Here is a 27,341-nt window from a genome sequence, read left to right as displayed (position 1 = left end):
AATATATTAGGAATTTTCGTGAATTGTAAAAGAAAAAATTATTACCAAATGTTCATAAATAATTTATTTTCATTAATAATTATTAAAAAATACATTTATAATAAAAATATACCTGACCCTCGATCTTAACTTACAATATGTACAAATATAAAAAATAAACAGCCAAGGGTAATACATAATATTACCAGAGACTACGATATTATGTATCTGCAAAGGATAAAAGCACAAGTTTTTAACTTGTACAACTATACAATCTCAGTCTTCTAGCCACAATAATATCGTAACAAAGCAATCACAGGTTGTCGATGGTTTTAAACAAAAATCATTAAAAAAATAAATCAATTTCAATTCTCAATTTTAAAATTATTGTTATATAATCCCTGAATCTTCGTACAAGTTGGTAGCCAGTATATAAGATATCGCTAACCAAAGGAATATGTATACAAAAATACATCCAACCAAAAGTAAACGTTTTGATTTGTCTTGCAGAAGACCACTATACAGCATAAAATATAACTGAAATATTAGAAAAATAAATTATTAAATTATTATTAAGAAGTTTCTTTTTCAGTTTTATCTATAAATTGGAATGTAAGGATTTAAAACATTTCTAAGAAGTAATTTGATCATTATTATTATGTAGGGTCGTAGTAACGAAAGGCAAACCTTTTCAAGTATGTGTATTAATAATTAAATTTGATCGAAATTCTATTTAACCCCATTAAAATTTACTTTAAACAATTTTCTAAAATCCTTCAGGTGTCATATCTAACGTTAGAATGCAAAATTCACTTTGACTGACTGCGTTACATAATTTTATTTATCTACGACTGCTTGGATAAGTCATCATTACCGCACTCATTTGAGGTGATTTGAGTTACGTAATGAAGTTCATTACCGCACTGGTTTCATTATGTAACGCGTTTTTAACCTAATCAGAACAGACTTAATTTATTGAAACGAGCAACAATACAAAAGAAAAAGTGCTATCTACTTACAGAGAAACAATACTATTTATTATAAACATTGTTATGTTTTTACATTTCAAAACACTTATTCCAGATGAGTAAACATGTTGAAACTGACAAATCAAAATTGACAACAATCATTTCAAAATATATTTATAAATGTCAAATAGACTTTTTTAAAGAAATAGACTTTTTAGTAATTTTTAGCAATCGTAGATAAAATGCTGTATATCACACGTGGGCTAGAGCATTATTACAGTACTCGTGTGATTACACGACTCGGTCTACGACCTCGTCGTGCAATTCTCCACACTCGTACTGTAATTATGTTTCTAGCCCACTTGTAATATAAATAACTATTAATGTGTTTTTTGTGGTAATTAGGCCCTTGGTACAAATATCTAAAATACAAATTATTTTATAATAAACTAGTAATGTTTCAGAATTAGTACATTGTTTTAACACTTGTATATTATTACATTTTATTATCTTATTGCAATGAGTAGAAAAATCAACAATCGCAACAGAATAATAAAAGCAAGTGGAGTTTATTACTACATAAATAATACCCTGCTGGGTAAGAAACACACCAAGTTGGTTGGAAACTTGGACATCCTTAGATAGACACAAACCAAAAATAGGAGCAGCAGAAATGAAGTATCTGCGCAAAATAGTAGGAAAAATCAGAGAAGAGTACGAAACAAGAGCGTCAAAAAAGAACTAAGCTTGAGAGCTCTAATAGAGGAGATAGAATAGTAATAGTTGAAGTGGTATAGTCACCTGGTTCAAATAGATGAAGAAAGAATACCAAAGAAAATTTTCAATACGAAACCAGAAGAAAGAAGGAGACAATAGAGGAAGTGACGATTAAAAGCGAGATAAGTGTAACCAACGTACGAAGAATGGCTAGAAATAGGAACACCTCCTGTAGGAGATGAATCCGAGTCCCAACACTGTAACAAGTAGAATGGAGGCAAAAGAAAAAAGAAGAATTAATCATCAAAATAGAATTACTGGCAGGAACTACTTAGATATTATTACAACAATAATCAAAAAATGAGAAGGAAAGTTACCGTATTTGTGACTGTGGATTCTATAATTTTTGACCATATATCCAGATATTCCTGAATGTGTGTACTTCCTGGATTTTAAAAAGCGTTTGATTACGTTCGCCACAATCATCTTAAAACTTCAAAGCGTAAAAACGAAAGAAAAAAATCAGAATAATAAAAAACCTTTATTTTAATCAGTCGGCTAGGCTAGAGTATAAGTAGAGAACAAATTTTCAGAGGAGGCAAGACATCATACAAGACTGGCAGAGCAAACAGCAATTGAAGTGAAAATAAACACGAAAGCGATCAACAACAACAGATACGCGGACGATACCATATTTATAGGAGAATCCTTAGTAAGACTGCAAAGACTAATGTAGGGTAGTGGTAATAAGTGAAGACAAAGGACTCACACTGACTACTAAGAAGATCAAATTTATGATTATCTCAAAGTTATAACAGCAACAAGAACAACTGCGAATTAAAGGAGAGCTAGTGGATAGGGTCGGCAGGTACAAGTACTTGGGAACAATTGTGAATGAAAACAATGAATATACGGAGAAAACAAGATCAAGAATTGGACAGTTGGACGTATTATACAGCAACGACCTTAGCCGACATCTCAAGATTAAAATGCTAAAATGCCACGTGTTTCCACTGCTTTTATATGCTATGAAATTGTGGACACTTAACCAGCTTGAAGCCTTTGAAGTGTTATAGAAGAGTTCTGAGAATAACCTGGGTGAGCAGAACAACAAACGCGGAGGTATTAGGAAGATTGGACAAAGAAATAGAAATTGTCAACACAATTAAAATTAGAAAAGCTAGGCTAACGCGTTATGTTTCCAAGCAAAATCATTGATATTCGGGCTCCATTAGGTAGAATTGTGGAACCATTGCTACAAACTTTTTTTGCTGATGATATAATATTCTTATGTGCAGACAAGGACATAGAAGTGTTAGCAAAAGTATTGAGCAAAAATAGAACTTAAAACAGTTAGTTTGCTAGTTAGATGTAAATAAATAAAAAATTAAAGTCAAGGAGCGTATTTGTTAGTTGTATTTTTTAGGAGTGGACTGATGACAGCACTTATGGCAGCGTGATTAAAAATGAGGACAACTATAACATTAATAATATTGAAGACAAAGAATATGAAGACGGTGATTTTAAACTAATTGGAGACGGTGAACAAATATCTTTAAATTAAATAAGTAATGGGAAGTTTCACAAAAGGTAACCCAAGTACAAAAGATTGTCAAGTTATCTCAGTGCCATCCAGCACGAAACAAATAATAGTTTGTAAACTTGATGAGCGCATTGCTCAAAGCTCAGAAAAGCACGGCTTTTCAGAAAACCGTGAATGTCGATCCATGTCGATGAACCTGAGTGATCATCAATGACTTGAGTACCAGGTCGAACATTTAATACTTTAATCTCTAAAATAGAAAATTAAGAAGAAGTACTGATGTTACTTGGATTATATCAGTAGTAAGCTATATATTCTTTTAATAAATTCTCTTGGTTTATTAAAATATAGTTTAAACAATCCATCATTCTTGATCATTAGTTGTACCTATAATTAATTGAATAATGCCTTAATCATGAACGATTTATGGCGAGCAATAATGCACTATACGTAATTTTACTATTTACATTATTACAGTGAACTGAAATTTTAATCATGAAATAACTTACAGAATATACAATAGTGTATGTTCAGTTGCCTATTTAGAAGCACTCAAAACAATTTACTTAAGTGCATGTCCAAATCTTAGATCATACGCTTTTCGAGCGATGATTCAATGTAACTTCAATAGTAAGTAGTTCAATGTATTACAATAGTCTATTTTTAAAAACAATTAAGTATTAAAATTCAACAAAAGACAAAATGTTGCCTTGTAACAATTCGTTTAACTCGCTTTTTTAAAAATTATATCAAGGAATACATTTATTAATATATATTGTTATTAAACTGGAGATATTCAACAGCGTGTTCAACCTGGGAGTTTTCTTTAATTTCTTACTAACTATAAAAAACATTAATCATAAAAATCACGTTATTATGGCTCATTAAAATTGGTATTAACAAAATAAGACGCAAATCTCAATTATTATCTGAAATGTAAGTGTTTAAAGTTTGCCTCGTTCTTTAACGGTAAAATTTTATATATTTAAATTTTATTTATATTTAAATTTGTGAAAAATCAAGTTCTTTGGAAATTCCTTTGCAATTTTTACAAATCATGATGTAAATTGCATAATTTTTAATGCGATACTTGGTTTTTGAAAATGTTGTTTCGTTCAACAATTTTGAATTTGTTTGATAATGTTAAAACTAACATTAAATGTTTGTGATAAACCGATTTTTAGATAACTTCTAAAAAATTTTAAACAATCTTTCTTAATAAATAAAAACCCCACAAATATTATTAAATCGTCTCCGAGTTATGTAACGCAGTCACAATATTAATTTGAGTAAATTTCAATGGGGAACTTTTTATTTATATATAGGGAATTATATCACAGGTAATTTACAAAATGTGCAATAAAATCCCATGAAAATTCATGTAAATAATGACGGTTTACCCCTCGTATATCAATAATAATTATAATACCAAAAAGTCTTTTATAACCAATAAAAAAAATTTCAAAAATTAAAATTTCCATCTTGTAAAGGTACAAATATATCTTAAAATTAACTTTGTAAATGTACATAATATTAAATATTGATAAATATTTAAAAATTTGCCTTAATCTAACATTTGCGTTTCTAAAATCTCGTTTATCAACTAAATACATAAAAAATTCTAACCTTTTTTTCATTTATTGTCCGTAGTCTCGCCCTGCTCACTACGACCCTGCAGAAAATCGTGTCAACTAAGTGATTTGTACGATGGATAAGACCTGGACGCTTGCGGCTAAAAATTACACACTCACAGCAAAAAGTAAGTCTTAAATACTGTAAAATATAAGTCTAAATTGTATAGGTGTAAATAACATAACGTGAAAAGGAACATAACGTAACGTAATTACTTATTATACATACGCGCGATTTTACAAAATGTTCACAAACTTATTTACATTTCGACTAATAACAAAAATGTTCACTTTCTTCTAAAATGAAACAAGCATACTAAATAATTTTCTTCATTGAAGAAAATTATTGTACATTTGTTTGGTTGTTTTTTTTTGCTTAGTTATTATAATACTCTTAATATGTTAAAATTGAAGTATTTTGATGATGAAAGAAATGAAAGAGGATTGATGAACAAAAAATATCAATTCTTTGACATCTCTGATGTAAGATCGGAAGCGCTGCTAGAAATATGCGTATCGGCATCTCCTACCTTTCGTCTTCTTACAGACCATTCGACTAATACAAACGTTACAGTTCCAAAAACAGCCATAGCCAATAATATACCTAATTGAATATAAAGTCCAATGTATGAAGAGTAGAAAAATCCTGCTGCAGCTCCAATTGACTAAATAAAAAATAAATCAACATTATTTTTTTTATTAATACATTTCTTAATTAACTTACCTGTGTAAATTTAAAAATAGCAAAAGCTGAGGCACTGTCAAAGTGGAAGACATCGCCCAAAATCGAATAGACTTGAGTATTGAAACAAGCGTCACCCAACCCGAGTAAAAATGAGCAAAATAAAGCTAAATAAGCATTCGTTGCGATGAAAGCATCTTCGTCGTTGCTGATCATTGGAGATGAATTTGGTAAATTGAGAAATATTAAAAAGAAAGCTATAACGTGGACAATAAAACCTCCTACTACAATTGGATCTCGACCACATTTTGTTGTTTTTGCACCCAAAATACCAAAAACTGCACCACCTACAACAAAAACAACTTAGTTAAATAAATATAGTTAAACCTCCATATAACGGATTTATACAGGGAAGGAAGTATCAAATTCATCAAACAAATTCGGGCAGCTAGCAACACCGTTGCGTTCAGTCTACCTGACTTTATATTTGTACCAAGGAAGATAGAATCTAAGAGGTCTGCTACATCCCGGGAGCAAGTGCATAGCTCGAAGGGCACGCATAAGTAAGCAACTACTATTTCATACTTGGAATTAGCAAATACTTAATTTATTCTATTCGTGTTTTATAATGTTGTTAGTTTGAGAATTAAGGTTCATAATATAAAAAAAGATCTTAATCGAGCTTAGCCGTGCGTCCCTTAAGGCGGCAAAACCCGAATGTTTCTACTTACTAGAGCTAACACTAGCACTAGAACTAACACTAGACCTAGAACTAGAAACATTCGGGTTAAGCCGTCTTAAAAGACGTACGGCTAAACCCGAATGTTACTAGTTCTATAAGTCTAGTGTTAGTTCTACTTTTAGTTCAATAAAAATATATCCGTTACTGTATCTATTTTAGATAACAATGAATTATCTTTTTAATGTTTTTCTTTTCAATCCCCATTGAGGTTGAAAAAAGTATGGAAGAAAAGGTGTTATGATAATACTAATTATGTCTACAATTAACACAGTTTATAAAACGTCAAGGCAAAATTCCTTAGATAGATTAACTTCGTTTATCATACAAACAATTGTTCGCAAAACAATCATGTACAATTTCCTCACTTTTCTATATGTCTCGTTATTACAAAAAAAGGCTGGAAACCAGTTTTTCTTTAGCTCTTATTTTGTAACACCTTTTCATAATTAGCTTACCTAATACTTCTCCAACTCCAATAAAAATACCATGTAGTCCAACTAATTGAGTAGCGATATCACCTAATTTTCTCGTAAATCCTAAACAAGTTCCGTAAACTCCACTGAAGAAAGACAATTCAATTCCTAAAAATTAACGATTAATTAACATAAATAAAATTATATGTTTATTGGGTTTTGGATATGAGTACATAAAGAATGTTTTTGGGTTAATTTTAAGTTTAAAAGTTTTTAGGTTAAAAATACATTAAAACAAACTTTCTTTCTCATATTCAAAAGGTGAAATTTACCAGTATAAAGAAAAGTTACGCAAAGTAGTAACATATTCTTCGTAAAAAACATTTTTCCAGCATCTTTTAATGCTTGTAACGCTGTTCTATTTTCATTAACAACCAATTCAGTGTCATCATTTCTTGGTTTTGGCAAAAACAAGATTACCAAAGATCCGCCGGCGCAAATAACGGATAAAACAGTAACGACGATTACTCTTGTTTCTGTATCTATTCTATCTTTGCCTTGGAATTGGAAAAAGACGAATAAATTTCCGAAAAACATACTAAAACAAATAAAAACAATTTAAAATATATTAGACGCAATTTAAATAAAAATATCAAACAGCTTTTATAATCATTATTTTTTGTGACAAATTCTTTCCATCTCAATAAAATATAAAAATAATGCTTTATTAATTTTTAATTTCATGCTTGAATGCGTACTATCACTCACTCCATCGAAACAATCCGATTTGATTACGTAAGAATGCTAAGTAAGGTGAGGTTCAAACAAAAAATAAAAAAAATTACCTCGCTTGTAACATAGCCCAGAAAACTCCGGAGTTCCGGGATATAGTAGCACTGGACGAATTCAATGTTAAATAATTCCCCTGACCCGTCCATAATAAAGCCGCTCCAATGCCAACCACTGCACTCATACCGTACAATGTCCACGTATAAGGTCTCAAGAACGTTAAAATAATCCCCCTGAAAATAACATGAGGTTTAATAAATAAATATTTATTATTTATATTAAAAAGTGTTAAATAGAAACCGGAAAGAATTATTGTAGTACATACACGTAGGTGATGGCCCCGATGAACATTGAAAATTTTGGTCCTACAAGGCTGATTACTGATGGGGCTGACCAATTAAACACGGAAAATGTTACGTAAATTATTGCCAAGGAAATGTAACCATCGCCGGTGAAGTCATCGTATTCTTCTTGAGCACTAGCTAAAATAATTTTCTGAAAATAAAATAAATATTGGTTAATATTTTGGAAAAAAATTATTATTAACTAATTATTATGTACTAATTAAAATTTAAAAGTCTTAAAAAACGAAGTTGTTTTTTAGATATATGAAATATTTCTTCTGATTCATTATAAAATTTTGGAATGTAGAGATAAATTTTAATTTAGTTATTTGAAAAATGTATGTTGACTCAAAATTAAATTCTTTAAAAATACCCTAATGTTATGAATTATTTACAAAGTACATAACGATTTGGGTTTTTATATGAACTTGGGTTTGTTCAGGAATTGCATTTTGTGCTGAAACCTTTAAAACAGCAATTTGAATCCCTTCAAAAATTCAGTTAGTTAATTCCGAGCAAGTCATAATCAATCTCGTTTGTATCTTTTAGATGGCCAATTCTATGGGACGCTCTGTATATAAAAATAAATCTTGAGTTCTGACGTAGGTCTGTTGTTTAATCCCAATCATACTTTGTTAAAATAAAATAAAACAATAATCATCACAAATTATCTGTTAGCATAAAAGTACAAAGCAGATTCAACACATAAATCGTGAAGATGTTTGTTTAACCCCGAACAAACTCGATTAATTTAAGCAGCAATACTGAGATCTCAATATCACAATATTATCAGTAATGCATTAAAAGGCAAAAACACTGAACAAAACGAACTCATTTAAAGTAAACCCCATTGTTATTATTAGAAAATAATGAAAATATGGCTGACGAAGTAATTGCAAGATGACAACCATATAACGTTTTTAATTTTCTGATATGCACTAAAAATGATTTAATGATTTAACAAACAACAATATCGTTTTTGGGCTGGTTGCGTTTCTTTAATTGGTTCCTAATAATATGGTTATAGACTACCTTTATTTTCAACATGACGGCGCTACATACTATATAAATCGTGAAATAATCACATTATTACGTTAAAAATTTATTGAATATGGGATTAATCCTAATGAAGACCTTAATTATAGAAATTGACTGTATACTTTAGTAGCTAATTATATGGAAATAAATTTCTTTAATTCCTCTGCTCAATCATTGGTAATAGTGGCTATTCCTGGCATGTATTGTTGTCTTGTTGAAATCTATTTTATAAAGCCGTTCTGTATGGTAATACTCTGCGACTGCTGTTAATTCTACAATTTATTTTCTGATTCCACACCTGTCTATTTCCTGCCACCCTTCTACACACTGGAATACCTAGAAGATCACATGCATTCTCCTGTATTTCACCCTCCCATCATTTCCAAGATCTCCCCACTGGACTTTTCCCGTACATGAAGCTGCCCAAGTACCTCTTTTGCAACCGCTATTCTCGCCACATATCCTGCTCTCTGCAACTGCCGTAGTCTGATAAATTCTGTGAGTGGGTATTCTTTAAAAAGATATACAGTTCGTGATTAAACTGGTATTTGCAGAGATTATTATCCTTAACTGCACTAAGCAAGTATTTCTTCCTTTCCGATTAACTCCACGCGTTTGCAACAGGCCATACTACTATTGGCCCCTTTTTTCTATTAATGTTTTGTTTTATACCTGTTAATCTCCAGGTTGATACGTTTGACAGTACATGTTTTGCCACGTCCTCCCTCTGGCTCATGATATTAATGTCATCTGCTTAGGCAACCATTTAAAGGATCTATTGGTTAGCAGGTTTTCCTTTCCGATATCTATCTGTCTTATTATGTATTCAAGATTCCCTAGCTACAAAAAGTTGATCCATCGAGAACCTGTCATGTATGAATCCCGCTTGATATTCGCCAATTATATTTTCTGCCAGGGGTTGTAGACGTTCGTTAATAATATATGTAAGCATTTTGTTATAGAAGAGTTATTCCGCGATACTTATCAATTTTTAGTTTGTCTCCCTTTTTATAGATGAAGCATATAATGTTTTATCTCAATCGTCGGCAATTGCCTCTTCCATGGATAAATTTCGTTAGGTGTTCACCACCTAATTTACAGATTCCCGAGGGTACTTTATCTATTCCTGGTGCCTTGTTATTTTTTGGGCCTTGAATGCTTGTTCGACGTCTGCTAGTATTGAAAAGCCTGTCCTTTTCTCTCTCTCAGCGCTCATATTTATGTGTTGGCTGCTTTCAGTTTATTCTTGCGTTGTATGTAGTGTTTGGAAAAACGTTTCCAAATGCTTTTTATCTTTTGATGGTAATTTTCTATATGTCCCCTTTCGTCTCTACAAATATTTATTTAGGATTTGTGTTTCTCTTTCATGCTTTTCAGGATCGTTATCTCTGAAGTCTTCTTTAATTTTTGCAATAAGGTCTTTCTAATCATTTCATAATCATCCGTGGGGTCCTTTTTAGTTATCCTATTTCAGTGTTCTCTCTTATACTGTGCAAAGCTTTGCTGTCCCCTAGCTCGTTTCTTCATTTGTTAGGAACGCAAGAAGGAATTAATTAAAGATTCATCGAACTGAAACTCATCGATAAAAACTTCAGCACTCATCACACCACCACCCAGAAGAAAAAATCTCATTAATTCGCATTCTTCTCTAAAAAGTGAAGAGATTATACGACGGGGGTGATTTGAAGAATAATAAAGGACTTCTAAAGGATGTAGTTCCAAGGATTGGTTATATACCTAAGCATATCTAATGAGAAGAAGTAACAAACAACAGATACGTAGTAAACCCGGTGGTTTCAACTCTTTTCCCTTTGTTTTAGGTGTGCAGGAACGAATGTCCAGGCGACTGAAGAAGGACGTATCATGATGAGTTATAAGAGAAAAATGAGCAAAAAGGATAATATGAAACTCTTAAGAATAGAGGATCAAACATTTAATTTAATAGTAATGTTGCTGCAACGGGATAACTTGTATTCACATTCATATATTAATTCGAACTGTACTTATAAATATTTTCAATATTTATAATTTTATCAACGATGTAACATATAAACAAAAGTAAATATTATTATAAGGTTATGTCCTAGAAATAACATCTACGACCCTCATATCTGAAAAACTTGAAATCGTTTACATAAATTTTAAATAAACAAGATTTCACCGCTGAGGTTATCAGATAAAATTTTATAAAATCCACTTAAATTCAACTTATACCCAGGTTCGTCTTTTATGCGACATTTAAGTAACCTTTTTTGATTACAAACAACCAACAGTTGAAGGATATTGGTATAACTACTTTACACAAAAATTCTTTCCAAGCAGGAAATCCGCGTTACCCTGTTGCATGTTATCGTCAAATACGGTAAAATTTCAAACAATTATCTTTTTTCTATCGGGACTTTCGGTTTCATCGCGTGAACCCAATAACGTACGTAAAGGTCGATTTCGAACGGTATGCTGAATGAAAACGTCACGAACTACTTTCACCGCGTTTGAAGAAACGTCTGACGAAACAGAGTTTTGGTTTCGTGTATAGTTGTATCTTTTCACTATTTAATGGGCAAGAACTGACGTTTCGTGGGCTCGCCTTCATCGTAAAACGACCTCTTGTTTACGTTTTTAAACCGTTGAGAATCGACCACGGGATCGCTGCCCTCAAGTTTATTGTCGCAACTTTTGTAATTTTCCATTACGTGTAAATTAACCATAACGATCATAACAATTTTCATATTTTATGCTAAATGCAATCAAATAACCATACAATTTACATTTTACTTGAAACACTTTCAATATATTTGGAGTAATAAATTAAATCACCTACATAAATTAGCTGTTTATTTATTTAGTGGGAATTACCTCGTTAACACAGGTTGTTCGTAAAAGACGTCAACCAACTTATTCTTCGCGGAATTTCGAATGTTAAAAGTAAATAACCGCAGTTTCTTTGTTACTTTCAACGTCATTTGAGTTTCAAAATAGTGAAAATCAATTTATAATGACAAAAAATATTTAGAATAATGGTATGACAAAAAATGGCAAGGTTAAATGCGAAAGTGAAACTAGTGTCTGTCGATCTTTTCATTGACATTGAACTTTTTCAATAATACATCCCGCACATTCCAGCAGAGACAAGTAGTCGTAAAAACGCGAAAGAACGGAGGAAAAGGTCACGTTTGCGCAATGATTTGAAAATTATCATCAGATTTAGGTTTCTAAAAAAGTTACGTTAAACCACAACTATTTCCAATTTTCAAATTCTTTAAAACGATTTGCGCAATTTCGCCGTTAACTTAGCATTTAAATACTTTTCATTGGAGACAATTTTTAACAGCTTTTTTGTATAATTAATTTAAAAAATTCTTACGTTTAAGAATTTAGCCCAAGAAAAGCCCATAATCAAATAAACCAAAAATAAAAAATTATTGAATGTTAAACTTTATTACAGATTCGAATTCCGACAAAAAATGTAATAATATTTTATTAATTTATGTAAGGGGTTAACATCAAGAAAGTCTATATAAAACAATAAATTGATTTTTAATGACCATGATAAATCAATTTAGTTATATTTTTTATATTAGACCGACAAAAGTTATTGAAGTAATTAGAAGTGAATGATGCATCATAAAACACCTTGACATTTTTATTAATGCTAAAATAACTGCGCCAAATATTTATCAGCAATAACCCAATAAACGTCAATTTATACTATAATGAGCTTTAAAAAAATTGATTACAAACAAAATATTAACTAAATATTTATGAATGATAGCGATAACTGATTGTTACAAAATATAGTACAGATATTATCAAAATAATAAACCATCAAAACATCCTTTTCGATGAATCTACAAATAATAGGATGTTTCAGTTATCTATCGCTTATCATCTATCGATAAAATTTTTAAAATGAACACAAAGGTTCCTAAAAATATGGGGTGGAAAACATTATTTAAAATATTATAACAATTTAACTGAAGCATAGCATAACCTCAATAACAAAAAGAGTATAGTTAAAATACTTTAAAAAATACAAACAATCACAAAGAAACTACGCTTTTATCTACCTGTATAGTATTATTGTATGTTATTTAAGTTTAATTTGTTTTAAATTGCGATAGGTTAGTGATTATTATCTCATTATTTTTGTCTTTGCATAAATAACAAACTGGACCTTAAATGCTTATCTGAAGTAGAAAAGTAATTCACATTATTCACTCATTTTTAGATTAATTGTCGATATGACAATTAATCTAAAAATATCATTTATTAGAATTAAAACACTTTAAACAATATTTTGTAAATATTATTGGTCTTATAATATATTTGAAATTACAAAGAAAAGGCCCGCAAACAAAACTGAAGCAATAACTTCGAGAAATTTTTCTGAACTTAAAACATAAATGAATAACCATAGGTTTCACAGCAAGAGAGATTGAAAAAATCGTCTTGGGAGTCATTGGTTGCGATTCTCAATGTCAAACAAGAATAGTTGTGGTAGATATGTGGCTGATGATCACGAAAATGTCTTTTAATGGTTACTTTTTGAAAAAGCTTCATCAGTTCTACTTGCTGACAGACGTCGAAAACTGCTATACGGTTCTTTAAAACTCTGGCGCAAAGTTGTTCGAAAACTATTTTTTGATCAAGTTAAAAATATGGAAATATGTAATAAGCTAGGGCTTGCTTTTGACGGCAAGAGGTTTATCTACAAAGAGAACAGCAAATGAGCTGGGTTAAAGGAAGGATCAACGTTGAGATCTACTGTCAACTGTCAATATTATCTAAACTACCTTCCCAGGTAGATCATATCTTCCAACAAGCTCGTCACGTCTTCCTTTACCTTCCTTAAGCAAAGGATTCGAAACGTGTTATTGCTCTTGCGATGAAGAATAAAGTTATCAACAAAGTTGACCAAAATGACCAAAGTCATTGGAATATTTAGAATTATAATCTTCAATTTACAGTATTTTTAAGAGCTCTCTTATGTTTTTTACGATACATGATAATCAAGGAGCAAGTTCCCTTTTGGGCACCATTGACTTTTGAAAGCTTTGAGGCAGCTCCAAAAGAGTTGTCAATTTATACAACTATGCTTCCTAGTTCTAGGTTTCATGCCACTCAAATGTGAATTGCCAAGTAACAATAACGTTTCGCATTCGGTTTTCATCTCATCGCATCTTACTATGACAATAATAATAATTATAACTAAAAATGTCTTCATTTTCTCAGTATTTATATTAATTCGTCTTTGAATCCATGCATTTTCAATCAACTCAATAACTGCTATTCACAAAAATTATTAAGCGTTTTATCATACAACTCAAAGAGCTCCTTCTGGATACCTAAACTTTCGACTTTGAATATTATTGTCCTCGATATATCTATCTTGATCTGAACAGCTACCACTCGATGGTACTCGATTATTGGGCAACACACTTTCAGTATATTCGTTTATCACTGATGGCACGTTTTCTCGCTTTTTGGCCCGTTTCGAATTTTGGAAAGTCATTTTCACTCGACAACATCTCTTCAATTCATTTTTGCAAAAATGAATGCTAATACTCTATTTTGTTGCAAACATATTTTTTATCGCCACCAAAAACATTTCAAACTCACACCTAATTGTATAATAACACACGTAAATGAATGGCATTAAGATGTATTTATGCTTCTCAGTGTAAAAAAAAGAAAGGTGATAATAGAAGAAATTATTAATACAGAAATAGATATTGTAAGTATCTCTATTATATTAACCCCAGAAACTATTTCTTCATTCTCTCTTTTTGTTATATATAGCCAAACTGAGCAACCGCACGTAAATAACAACCCGATAAACATGACATTTATTATAATGCATATCACATTATGAATCAAGTGCTATTTGGTGAATTAAGTAGAATAATTGGCCTTGCCAATGTTCGTTTACAGATCCCACAGCTTCCTTCTTCTCTTATTTAATGCTGCTGCAGTTTTTAGAGAATGCCAAAAATTAGAAAGTAGGATTGTAAGTAAAGCTGAATATTATGTGATGCTATATCTTTTCTGCTTCTTTCCAAGATAACACAACATTTTTATATTATTATATTGTATTCTCCTGATGACATGACGGCTTTTACGAACTTAATAAATCGGAATTATGAGAAAATTATAGATGTCTTGTGGTATGGTCTACGACATTTGGTATAACAATCTCTCCATCTTCTTAATAACGCTGATAGTTTAGAAATAGCTATATGTTATCCGTACAGTATTAGCCAAAACTTTTCAATGGTTTCAGCAGAATTCAGCGATCAACAAAATCAGGAAATTATTAGCCGCACATTGATTAACAAGGAAATTATATTAGTTCAACGCTAAGATTCTAAGGAAACCTTTCCACGGCATGGCTATATAAAGATTCGCATTGTAAGATAGCCCTTGACACAAGGTTTTGACCCTTGACTACATTGTAAAATTGATAGCGATGTTATAAAGAATCTGTAATTGTAGTAAAAACTTTAATTATGACAACACGACTTTTATTTCAACTGTTTTTGAATACAATTTTCATTAATTGTTTCATTAACAAATATTTTGTTTAACGTAAATTTTTTCCTTTTATCATTATTATCACAATTATGTCGCGTTATTACAAAAATAATAAACTGGACTTCCTTTTGTTGCTTATCTTAAGTGGAAATAGTAAATAGGAAACAAAAAAACATTGATTTTTAATTTTTTAAATAAATTATTGTTAAGTACTCTGTTTTTCATTTGCTATGGAAATATTTAACTGTTTTAAATGTCAGGTATACAATTATAATGTCATTTACCCTGAGAATAAATAAAAATCATTTACTGCTGGTTTACAAGTAATCATACGTTACGTAACGATTAGAATGTTGCAACAAAATTTTGTTCTAAGGAACATTTTTTGTACTAAAAATGTTTGTGTACTCTACTGATTTACTGATATTAACTTAATAAATTACTAATTCAATTGGAATTGATTCAGATACTTGTTGCAAATTCTTTTAAATCCGGCTTTCCGGTAAAGGAACTAATATTGTTATAACTACACCTGCTGATCGTGTGATGCAACAAGTATAAAGTAAACCAGATTTATAGGCGTGACATATTACAATGCCCACCAGTCGATAGCAACCTAGAAAGTGAGCAAGCCACGTGCACACATTTGTGTAAACATTCTATCGACTATATTTACCGTTCACAACAAGGTAAAAAGGTTTTTACCACACCACTTTCACAACATGAAGAATTCATACTGTTCCTTAAGTCTATCATCAATCAAAATTTTATCACGTTGTATAGGCAGAGATGGATTAATTGAATTAGGCAAAGTTTTTCTTGAGAAAACAAAAAATCTTTTAAGAAATTTTCTAGAAATCATTAATTATAATTAAACTGGACGTTCATCCTACGTTGAAGAGAAATCAATATAAGGACGACATACGACATGTGTTTTGACCATTTTTAGAAAATGAGATGGTTGTTGGTAAATGGTCGTGTAATTGACAAGACCGCTCGCCGTGGCAATGTTGGCACAGATATTTTTTGTTGTTGCTTTTCTGCCGTCGCCGAGAAGTTGATCAGCCATGTGCAACGAACCATCGGCTTCTACTCCTGCTACTGGAGGTGTGTCTGTGACGAAAGCGGGTGACCTTTGGTTACGTTGGGCATGGTGGGAGTTGTGATTGTAAATTTTAACCTCTTTTCATTTTACTGTATCAGGCAGTGTCTGGTTAAATTAAAAAAAATATCTTATACAAATATAAAGTAATTATTGCTAAATTACTTCATAAAATTAAGTTTGTTAATTATTCTTTTGTGTGCTAAAAATTATATCAGCTAATAAAATCTTATATAAGCATATTTATGTGGCTATGAATAGGTTTACAAGGTCGAAACAGTTTAGAAAATCTAAAATAATTCTCCTATTTTTATTTGACAATTTTTATTACCATTACAACGTTTTGAATAAACCAGAACTTTCGATTACGCAATTGTACTGAAATTTGATATTCGATCATTTTTCAGTGGATAGAACAGTGGATGTTGTATGAAAAAGTATACAGAAACATGAATACGCTAAAAATAGTCGACGTGGATTCAGGGATATTTAAGCTCTATCAAAATCTCGAGGTCGAATTTTTTCATTAGAATACATTCTCTTTATATACTCCGGATTTGCGAAAATGTCAAAATAATTAATCAATTTACATAGTTTAATGTTATACTTTACTGGTTTTGTTACCAAGACAATCTAATCTGTCATATCTAAAAGGTGTGCAAGTATGACTTCGCCGTTTGGTTATTTTGTATTGTATTGGAAATTAAAATAAGATGATGAGTTTTGTACCAAAAAACGCCATTTGCGGGAACTTTTCATGTTTAACTTAGCCAACGAGCTGAACGTGACTCGACAAGCCGTTTCACTCCATTTACATTAAATGGGCAAAATCCAGAAATAAGGAGTTTAATATCAAATGATGAAACGGCACAAGGAATGTCCAAAAATAACATGCGAAATTTTGTTTGAAAAATAGAAAAGAAAGATTTTTTTATACCCAAGATGAAAAGCGATCATGTACAGACCCAGGATAAACAGCATTCTCGAAAAGAAGTGCATTTCTGGTGAGATCAACAAAGCGTCCGCTACTACGAGCTTGTGAAATCAGGTGAAACCGTTACTGCTATTTATTATCAACCACAGTTAGTGAAATTGAACCATTTCATGAACTGCAAACATGACTTCCCATTTCTGAGGAATCGTGACTCTATGGTGGTTAGGGCGTCTGATTTTCTCAATGCTGTCTGCAGGTGCTTCTCGGTGGTGCTCTTAATTTGGACTAGCCATCTAGAGGGCGATCTAGCTCTGCGACATTTACAGTTGATCTTGCCTTGGGCCACTAATCTTTCCAGGTTTGCTTCGTCACGTTGCACTGCATGCTCAAAATACTAGACAATTCTGTGTTGGCATATAGTTGACAATCGGACGCGGATCTGAAGCTTGTTCAGAATTGACGCCTTTGTTCTTTGTGTTACCCAGAGAATTGGCAACAACCGTCTCCAGCACCACATTTCAAAAGCGTCAATTTTGTGTCTTTAAGTTCTGATGATCCATGACTCTGCTGCGTATGCCCTCATATGATGCATATTCGAAAAAGACATCATAGATGTGCTGAAATTCGAGGTGTTACCCCACGTGTCTTACTCTCCAGACATCGCACCGTCAGATTATTATTTTATATAAAAAAATGAATTCCAGCAAAAACCTGTAAGGTTTTCTTTTACGGGTTTTTCTGATGTGCAGTATATTAGCAGAAAGGAAATCTTTAGCAAAAATGTTGTAATACTTGGGTTAAGAATTATTTGGAATAGAGTGTATCGTCCAAACACATTTGCAATCATAAATCCTGTTGTGTATCATAAGATAAAATTCAAAAATTATGCTTTTCAGAATAGTAGATGCTTGAACTGCTTTCTGACACACGGGTTGGAGTAGAAGTAAGCGCCAAACACTCATTGATGTCGATGTTTCACACCCAAATTGCTCATCGATTAGCAAATGATAATTATAGTCTAAATTATCATCTAATGGAATACATACTTAAGAACATTATAAACATTGCCAAACTTCTTGATATATCAATGTTTCAAGGGCATGTTTCGCCTATAAAACTCAGGAAAGGTGAATTTGTTTTTAAAGTAAGAATTTGGTGCTTGTTAAAAAATGGAGGAATATGCTAGACGTTCTATTAATTTCAACAAAACACAGCAGAAATGTAAGAGATGGAATCAAATTTCAAATAGAAAAGAAAATCACAATTATTGATTATAATATAGTACGTGATAAATTGATATACTATTCCACATTTTGTCTATATACATATGTGCTGATATTTGACAAAATCTTTTCATTTGTTGTTGCAATATAATAAGGTCATAATAAGGAACAAATTTAATAATAAAAGTTGAGATACCGAGTGTGTTCGTCGCAAAAAAATCTCTGTCACTGATTATTTTAGAATAAATAATCTAAGTTTTAAACACATAATCATGGTTTATGATTCAATATGTCAATTCGTCTATTAACTACCTATCTACGGTGTTCACATCCAGAGACCAACGTGACATATGTGTGGCATGATACAAAATATCAATACAATGATTGATGAACGCAGTCTTCTGTGAAAATTCGATAGTTATCTTTAATAATGAATGTTAGTTAGGTATTCTGAAAAACAGTTACAAAAAGGCGAAGCACTTAATGTTGTTGTTTAGACTTGAATAAATCAATGGTGCAAGTAGGGAATTTTATACAGAGAAGTTAAGACTCCAAGAACTTGCAAATAATTTATCCCAGCCCACAGAACAATAACAGGATCAACAATAACATCTATGATATTCATCGCTATATTTATCGTTAATTTTTCGTGCAGAATACAAATGTGACTGGAATTGGTAGATTTCTTAGAAATTTTTAGTTTTGCTAAGAATTGTATATTTCCTCATCATAAATTTTGTGTTTTCTTGAACATAACTTCATTTTTCCAAAATTTCTTTAAAATATTATTATAACTTGAAAATGAACTTAAATAGATAATAATGGTTTTAGTAAAAGAGATTTCTTATTAAATAACGATTATTTTATAATCAAAAAATTATTTTATCTTCTATACCGACTTATCACATTATTGAATCATAAGGTGATAGTTGTTAACTTTGTTAGCAACTATAACAATGACTAACACGCTTCTTTTGTGATAATGTTATTTTTTATCAATTTTTTTGTTGATTACTAATTGTTTTCAAATTTCATAAAAGAAATAACTTAAAAACAAAATTAAGAAAGATGTTTAACAAGTTTAACATTTACCAAATTACTTCGGTGTATGTAAACTTGACGTATTTTAAAGTTATGCACATTATTAAAACCACTTCAAAGATAACAAGTTTTGCAATCGTTTTCGAGTTTTCTTTTCCGTTATATGAAATAGATTTGAACCAGATAGTGCTAACGCGAGTGGTGATATATCTAGAACTTGGCCTATAAACTTGTGTAGTGTATCATGAATCGAATTTTACGAGTATTACATTATTACATAATTAATTCAATTACACATAAAAAGAGTTATGTTCTATAATATAATAATTCATTAATATAAAACGTTCTGCAACTGTCGTTTATTCGATAAAAATAATTAAAATTACATAAAAACTTTCGTCCAGTTTATTTAAAAAAAATCAGATAATTATAAAATGTCCACGTTATAAAAGCTTAAACAAACACTTTACTGCTTTTGAGGTTTATGACATACGGTATTTTTGTCATTTATAGAGAATGTGTACGTGTGATCCCCCCTTCCTAATCGAAAACAACTATAAAAAATATAATACCGTAAAACCTTGATATAACGTAATGCGGGGGTGGAGTAAGTGTTAAAACTGAATGTTCTGTATATATTGATTAATCCTACTTCAGAGAAAAAACTACTTATAACATTAAGGATTTTTTTGTAGAAAAAATTAAATATTTCAGACTAGCTCAGGATTTTGTAATAATTTCATTGTCAACAAATTTATTCCTATTAAATGGGAGTTAGAAGATACAACATTTATTAACAAAGAATTGTTCACTGAGATAATTGTGTTTGTGTTAAATTAACTAATGTTATTATTGATACTAAAATTACAAGTGTTTTGATATCTTTCGGTGTAGAAACATAGATAACTTTTTAATCCCATAGATGAAATAGGTAAAAATCCTTATCAATTCTGCATTTTATGGCATTTTAATTATTTCGATAGTTTTGAAACATTGTTGAACTCGTCGTAGGCCTATTTTCCTTATTTTCTTCGTTTAAGTAGGTGATGTAGAAGGTTATGAGAAAAATGTTGTATTTTGTTCATGTTATTACATAAAAATTTTATTATGATTCATTTTCAATTGATCGATATTTATGTATAACGATTATAATGAATCCTTGTTGTATGTTGATGTGCCCCATAAATTTGATACACAATCAAAAATCGCAGCATTGTATATCATAGCTTGTTATTGCCATATTGAACACTCTCGCAACAATTAAAAGAATAGGAAATATTACTGATTTTGTGAGAAGTTTTGTTTCTTCTGTACACTAGGTTTATAGAGTGTAGTGATGGCAATTAACAACGATTGTGTTGATCGATTCTTAATCCTTTTTGTGTTGGTTATAGAGGGTTAGTAATACTAAATTTTGTATGTATCTCTTTTTTCTCCAGTCCAATCTCAGCTTTATGAATTTCAATAGAATCTGCAGTATTATAGGTAAGATTAGCTAAGAATTTAGTGTTCTAGTGTGCTTAGTTGAACAATTTGGTATTGTTGGTATTGTTAGTCTTCCACCATTTTTTAATGTTTGGACATTGAGTTATTATCATGCAGCTACTACAAACTAAAAGTTGGTAGTTTTAGTTGGTAATTAAACTAAAACTAGAACTAACACTGGTTATAAAACCCTTCATACTTTAGGTGGTAACTTATTAAATACTCCATTGTGCGTTATCCTCTTGTATCTACATTACTTTTTTAGTGCTCCAATAGCTCCCTCAGCGTCTACGTCATCTTCTTCCTCATTGTCTACTCGAGATGTGCAATGTGCCACAATTGTTTCTTTAGTCTATCATTCGTGCACTATGCCGTCGGTAACATAAATAGCAGAAAATCATTTGCAGTTACTTACCAACCCAACCTAACCAAAATCATCGTTTTTCAAACAGCTATATTGTAAAGCAATTTCGAGAATCAACTCTTTTCGTTAATGAGAAGAAGAAACATATTTCTCTGATGCATCGCTAAAAGCTATAGTAGTTGTTAGCATACCTTTTCTTATTATATTCTTATTATTATTCTTTACAACCAATCCTATCTTCTAAATCTTCTGAATATAAAGCATGGGTTACCAGAGAATCATTATCATGTTAATCAAAGTCAATACAGTGTTAAAAAAGAATGCTCGCTTTCTGTTTAAGGCACCTTGATGCACCCTAACAAATATTATTTGAAAAGTATCAACCATATAAAGCTTTATTAGTTTAGTATTTGTTTGACAACCATCTATACTGCACAGTAGGAGTTATACTATACAGCATTATTATTTCAAAGATTGCTTTAAATAGATCCTCCTCTGAAGAACCCTGCTGGTTTGTTTACAACTATCAAATAATGGATGGCAGAGTTTAAGCGACACTGAACAAGCTGATCATCGCTATGGTTAACCAAATTAGGGTTCATACATGGTATTTCAAAAAGTGTAAGTAAGATGGGCAAGCAAACCAGAACAACAGCATCATTTCATGCGAGTATAGGACTATATTTCACAACAATAAATTTTCTACAACTAATAAAACCACTTGAGAGGTAACACAAAATAACAAAAATGATAGACTGGAAGGGAGAATCGTTTCCAAAGAAGGCGTCCTTTGCAGCTGGTAACCTTGCGTATATATATAGCATCAATTTTTTTTAATGTGCGTAGGATAATATTCATTCATATCTTTAAAATGGGTTGTTACAGTTTGATTGAAAAGTAAGGTAAAAGTTGCGAACAATGAAATGATCCCAAATTAACATAAAAAACAAATTTTAAGTAAAATATTCTTAGATAATGGAGTTGAAGAAGAGATAATGTCAACATCTTTAAACCTCTTAAATTATACGTGATGCAACATTTTGGCAAACTGACTAATAAGTAGATGAAGACCCATTCTGTTAGTAAAATAAGTAGTAATAAATTAGTAATTTAAATAGCACAATTTTCAAATTATTCCAGGTTAGGCACTTAATAGAAACATGGTATTTGTATTTTGTATATATTCTCTATTTTATTATTTCATAAACAGTATTTAGAAACTTTCATCCAAAATTGTTCAGTAAGTAGACACGAAAACATTAACTTAGGTATGCGCCGAAAACCAGTATACAATATTTACCGTTACAACTCCGAATTTCGGCTATTTTTAACCTCGTAAACAGATTAACTTCTCTTTACATTCAGTACTTTCATTTATTGAGCTCAACAAAATAAAGTGAACCACGTTAAAAGTTTCTTTTTTATAATATTACTCCTCCTGAATTTTCAATCTTTTAAATACTTATGTCTTAAAACTTTTATTTTCTTTGACAAATAAAAAAATAAAATAAAATCATTACTGTCATCCTTAACACTTAAATAAACTAACCTGAATATTTCCTTGAGTTTGAAATGCTGTAAAAATCAGCATAAAAGCGAACCCCAATAAGATTACATTCAAAAAAGCTTTGTTCAACGCCATCGTTTTTAAATTTAAAGCGGTCGGTTCTTATATTTCACACACGATTTAAAACCAAAAAGTTTTCTTCTGCCCGGTTTTACGATAGTTTACATTCACCTTTGAAAGAACTCGGCGAACGAACAATCACCTGTACGCGACTGGTTCAACCCCGCGCTAATCAATCTGTTTTATACATGTGCACTGTTCGGCGGCGAGCGAACTGAAAGACGTCGTGTCTGTGCTGACATCTGTGATAATGCGCCCGGCATTCAAGGCCGAAAAGTGTGACGATGTGCGTGAAGAACATTTTTAACAGTTTTTTATCAATGACGTAATTGTTTAACTTTTTATTGATAAGGTTTTGGATGATAAACGGTACTTTATAAAAGGAAGTTAGTGTTATTCGTAAGCTGATTTTGCTGGAGGAATGTGTTAAATAATTTTGTAATATTTAGTTGTTTCTGAAAGACTTTTTATTCAAATTTTTGAAATTTCATTGAATATTTTAAAAAATTTGCAACTGTTATGTTTATAATCTTAAAGGTTTAAAAATTGTATATATTGAGAAATTAAAAAAAAATACCAACGGTAGTTATATTAGTATACTATAATAGAATGAATAGTAGTCATGTTCAACATTTCAGTTTTTATGAATCAGCTTGTATAAAAAAAATAAATTTATTCAGGTTTGATGTATACCTACTTACAATTAGTCGATTTTTAAATATTTATTGTAATTCGTATACAAAACAAACATAACAAAGATGTTTTTTTTTGGTGAATGCAAATTAGTAATTTTTTAATTAGATGAAAATTTAAATAATGAGTTTAAAGAACACAACTTGTATGTAAGTAGATTGAAAAATTATTTAGAAAATTTATTACTAATACTTTATATAAATAATTCTTGCAAAATACTTTTTACTGTGAACAACTATTAATTTTCAATTTTTAAAATTATGAATTGTTGCATAGTAGAGAACCAACATTACATTACATAGAAATCATTTATATAAAAGTTTGAATTTTAAATAAAAGATGTCGCGATAATAATTGTTCACATTTTCGAGTAAAAAATAAAATAAAAACAAACGTAATCTATTGTATTCATTAAAAACACAAATTGTTTGCAATTTGGCCTCGATGTTGCAAGTTCGTCAGATTTAGCAGAACTATTTTTCTTATACTCTTTCTCTGTACGGTATGGCGTGCAATTTTCTAAAGATTATACATTTAAATATCAGATCATTGTGATCAAAAATTGAAAACTTGAGGATGTTGATAGCTGATACTAATATGGATGTGTTGGCCTTGTCTGAAATCTGGCTACAGGATAATGACACTTTTCATGTGGATGGATATAATGTGATACGCAGAGACCGGGGGTCGAGAGGTGGCGAAATTTGTTTTGTTTTACATAATTTTTTTTAGTTCTCCATTATTCCGTCTTCTTTCGAGATTGAGCAGTTTTGGGTAAAAGTCCGTTTTGGTTGCGAATGTCTGTGTGTTGGATGTGTGTATAAGCCTCCCGCTGTTTATTACAGAGGATTTCTGGATGAATTTGAGAATTCGGTTGTAAGTTGTCTGAGCTGTACTGATCGAATTATATGTTGCGGTGATTTTAATGTTGATTTAATCAATATGGATAATTCCGATAGTGAGTATCTGTTGAATTTGCTAAATTCCCTTGGAGGTCAACAATTGATTGATGCACCTACAAGAATTACCTTTAGAACGACTTCACTGATAGACTTGTTGATAACGTTCGAAAAGACTCTGGTTTTTCGCAGTGGAGTGCTCCCGTACAATTTGTCTTATCATGATATGGTATTTTGCGATGTTGGTGTGAATGTAGGTAGACAATGTCCAGTGTTTAAGTCTCTACGACTATTAAGCCGTATTGATAGTGTATCTTTTCTGCGTCATTTATAATCAATTCCATTCAATTTTATATTAACTGATATTAACGACAAAGTTTCTTTCTTTACAAACGCCTTAATTGATTTATTTGATATTCACGCTCCAATAAAGCAATGTCGATTTACCAACCTTCCCGCACCTTGGGTGACTGATAATATTAAATTGATGATTAGGTTGAGAAATGAAGCAAAAACCAAGTTTAGACATTAAAAATCTTGTTTACCTTTAAATTTAAAATATCCTGATCAGATTAATGATTATTTTGTGGGCAGTGTAAATGACATTATTAAATATTTGCAGGCTTCTGACCTTGATCTGTATAGTTCTTCTACTTATAACAGTGAGTTTTCATTTAAGACTGTGGAGATCTCTCTGGTTTCTAACGTGATTGCATCTATTACATCTTCTGCTGTTGGTACTGATGGAATTTCCATTGAGATGATCAAACTGTGTTGCCCCACCATTTTGCCATATTTGACCCACATACTGAATTGTTGTTTAGTTGACCATGTCTTTCCCTTGGAATGGAAACGCGCAGAGGTTATTCCTCTGCTCAAAAAGGATAACCCACGAGAGTATAGTGATTTGCGACCAATAAGTATTCTCCTTGTTGTTTCTAAAGTTTTAGAGAAGGTTATGAAGACTCAATTGGTGGAGTATATGGAGACCAATCTTTTCGATGTGGATATAGTTGTACAACATCAATGTTAAATCTAACTATAAGTACGAAGGCTTTCACGGCCGTTATTAATTAAACTAAAACTAGAACTAACACTAGCACTATCACAAGAACTAACACTAGACCTAGAACTAGAATGTTTCGTGTTAAGCCGTGCGTTTTTTGAAAAATTGTTTGATGTTTCGGATGCCATGTTGCAACCTTCTTCAGAAACAAGTTCGAAGTCGAACTTCGAAGTCTCTCCTTTCTCTACCAAACATGCTTGATGGGGAAAAATTGTGACATTATGTCGTAAGATCCACAATAGCGTTAAATCGGAATAGGGCGTTATCCTGTTAGAAAAGTGGGTGTGTGAACAATTAAATAAATGGAATAATATAAAGTTCAACTGTCGCAACCGACTTCGCCCCAAACGAGTTGTCGAGCCATCCGATACCGACTCGACCGACGGTGTCGTCGAGTGAGATCATTCGCGAATTCACTTTGTGCAAAAAATGTGTTTATTTTGGTTGGAACAAGCGGAACAGAAAAAGTAATTGAAGAAAAATAAGAAATTCCAGTACATATAAGAAGATGCAAGAACCATCATTTCAATACAAGCCAAGTTATAGATTTAATTAGATTTTAGATAGTGCATAAAATTGCACACTTTTTCTTCAAGTATCGTTTTGCTAAAACATATACATTATCTTATTTCAGATTTGTTTATATATAGAAATATATAGAGTATGCAAAAACGACTTTTGCTCGGTTTATGGGATATCAAATCATTGAATTTAAGAACACCAAAATAAAATGATCAAGATATTGGATGAAATCGTTGCTCAGATTGAACATATTAAGATTTTTCTTAGACGACAGTCACACTACAGCAGGACCTGCAATTAAAAATGATATAATTTGCCTTCTGAATTAAATATAACAAAATTGCATAGGTTATATTTTGCGAAATAGCAGTATAAACTTCTTGAATATGAAAGAATCGTAAATCCAAAAGTTCCATATAATTTTTATTATCGACATTTTAACTATAAGACAAAACCACAATGTAAGTTGTCCTTACATGGAATATCTGTCAAAAATGTGATAACTTACTGAATTATATTAGAGCCGAAGAAGACAATGTAGCAAAATCCAATTTGCAACAGGAAAAGTCTCTCCATTTGTCAAAAGCGGTATCATTATACACCTTGCTAAAGGATAGATCTACCAAAAATGAGAAATCGGTGGCGCTTCTATGCTTCAACTATCAACAAACCATGCTTTTACCACACACTCTTTTTATACTATTACGAAGGTAGTTTTTTCCACCGGCTGTTGGTGAACTATATCTAATTTCTGATAACTGCATTACCCAAAACAAAAACACTATGTTGGTGCACTTTCTTCGAGAACCATACAGCTTTTAATCACGCAATCAGTCTTTCGGCTTGATAGAATAAAAGAAGCTTAACAAATAAGTAGTTAATACGCTTAAAAGTTGCATAGATTTCGTCAAAAATACGTCTAAGAAATCTACAGTAGCAGAAATGTGTCAGGATTCTGAACATTTCAAAGGTTTTATGAAGAAGTCTGTTACAAACAATAAAAAGGAG

The 27,341-nt window shown here is 31.2% G+C and overlaps 1 protein-coding gene across 4 annotated transcripts; it reads right to left on the bottom strand.

The window, feature by feature from the left end:
- Positions 1-49: 49 nt before the first annotated feature.
- LOC111422280 (UNC93-like protein MFSD11) lies at positions 50-23,368 on the bottom strand. Of its 4 annotated transcripts, XR_011640853.1 has the most exons (9): positions 23,076-23,368; positions 7,790-7,959; positions 7,521-7,697; positions 7,008-7,273; positions 6,718-6,843; positions 5,563-5,867; positions 5,369-5,503; positions 4,834-4,939; positions 433-516 (listed from the first exon to the last, which is right to left on the bottom strand). XR_011640853.1 is itself a non-coding variant. In XM_071197254.1 (8 exons), exons 1-8 carry the CDS (start codon positions 23,166-23,168, stop codon positions 370-372), a joined length of 1,419 nt encoding a protein of 472 aa, XP_071053355.1. In that variant the 5' UTR covers positions 23,169-23,368; the 3' UTR covers positions 50-369. The 4 variants fall into 4 exon arrangements, 3 of the variants coding, with proteins under 3 accessions (XP_071053355.1, XP_071053360.1, XP_022911255.1); XM_071197254.1 differs by lacking the exon at positions 4,834-4,939 and having other exon boundaries at positions 50-516; XM_071197259.1 differs by lacking the exon at positions 433-516 and having other exon boundaries at positions 4,015-4,939.
- Between the last annotated feature and the right edge of the window lie 3,973 nt (positions 23,369-27,341).

This window comes from Onthophagus taurus, chromosome 1, assembly GCF_036711975.1.
Source record: "Onthophagus taurus isolate NC chromosome 1, IU_Otau_3.0, whole genome shotgun sequence".
In the NCBI taxonomy this organism is placed as follows: Eukaryota; Metazoa; Arthropoda; class Insecta; order Coleoptera; family Scarabaeidae; genus Onthophagus; species Onthophagus taurus.
This window is presented reverse-complemented; position numbering and strand designations above follow the sequence as displayed.

Excerpts from the sequence above, each read along its gene's own strand:
- LOC111422280 (XM_071197254.1), bottom strand. The coding sequence starts at position 23,168 with ATGGCGTTGAACAAAGCTTTTTTGAATGTAATCTTATTGGGGTTCGCT. Across the intron at positions 5,504-5,562 it reads CTATTTTTAAATTTACACAG|TCAATTGGAGCTGCAGCAGG; the intron begins GTAAGTTAATTA and ends TTTTTTATTTAG. Across the intron at positions 517-5,368 it reads GGTCTGTAAGAAGACGAAAG|TTATATTTTATGCTGTATAG; the intron begins GTAGGAGATGCC and ends CTAATATTTCAG.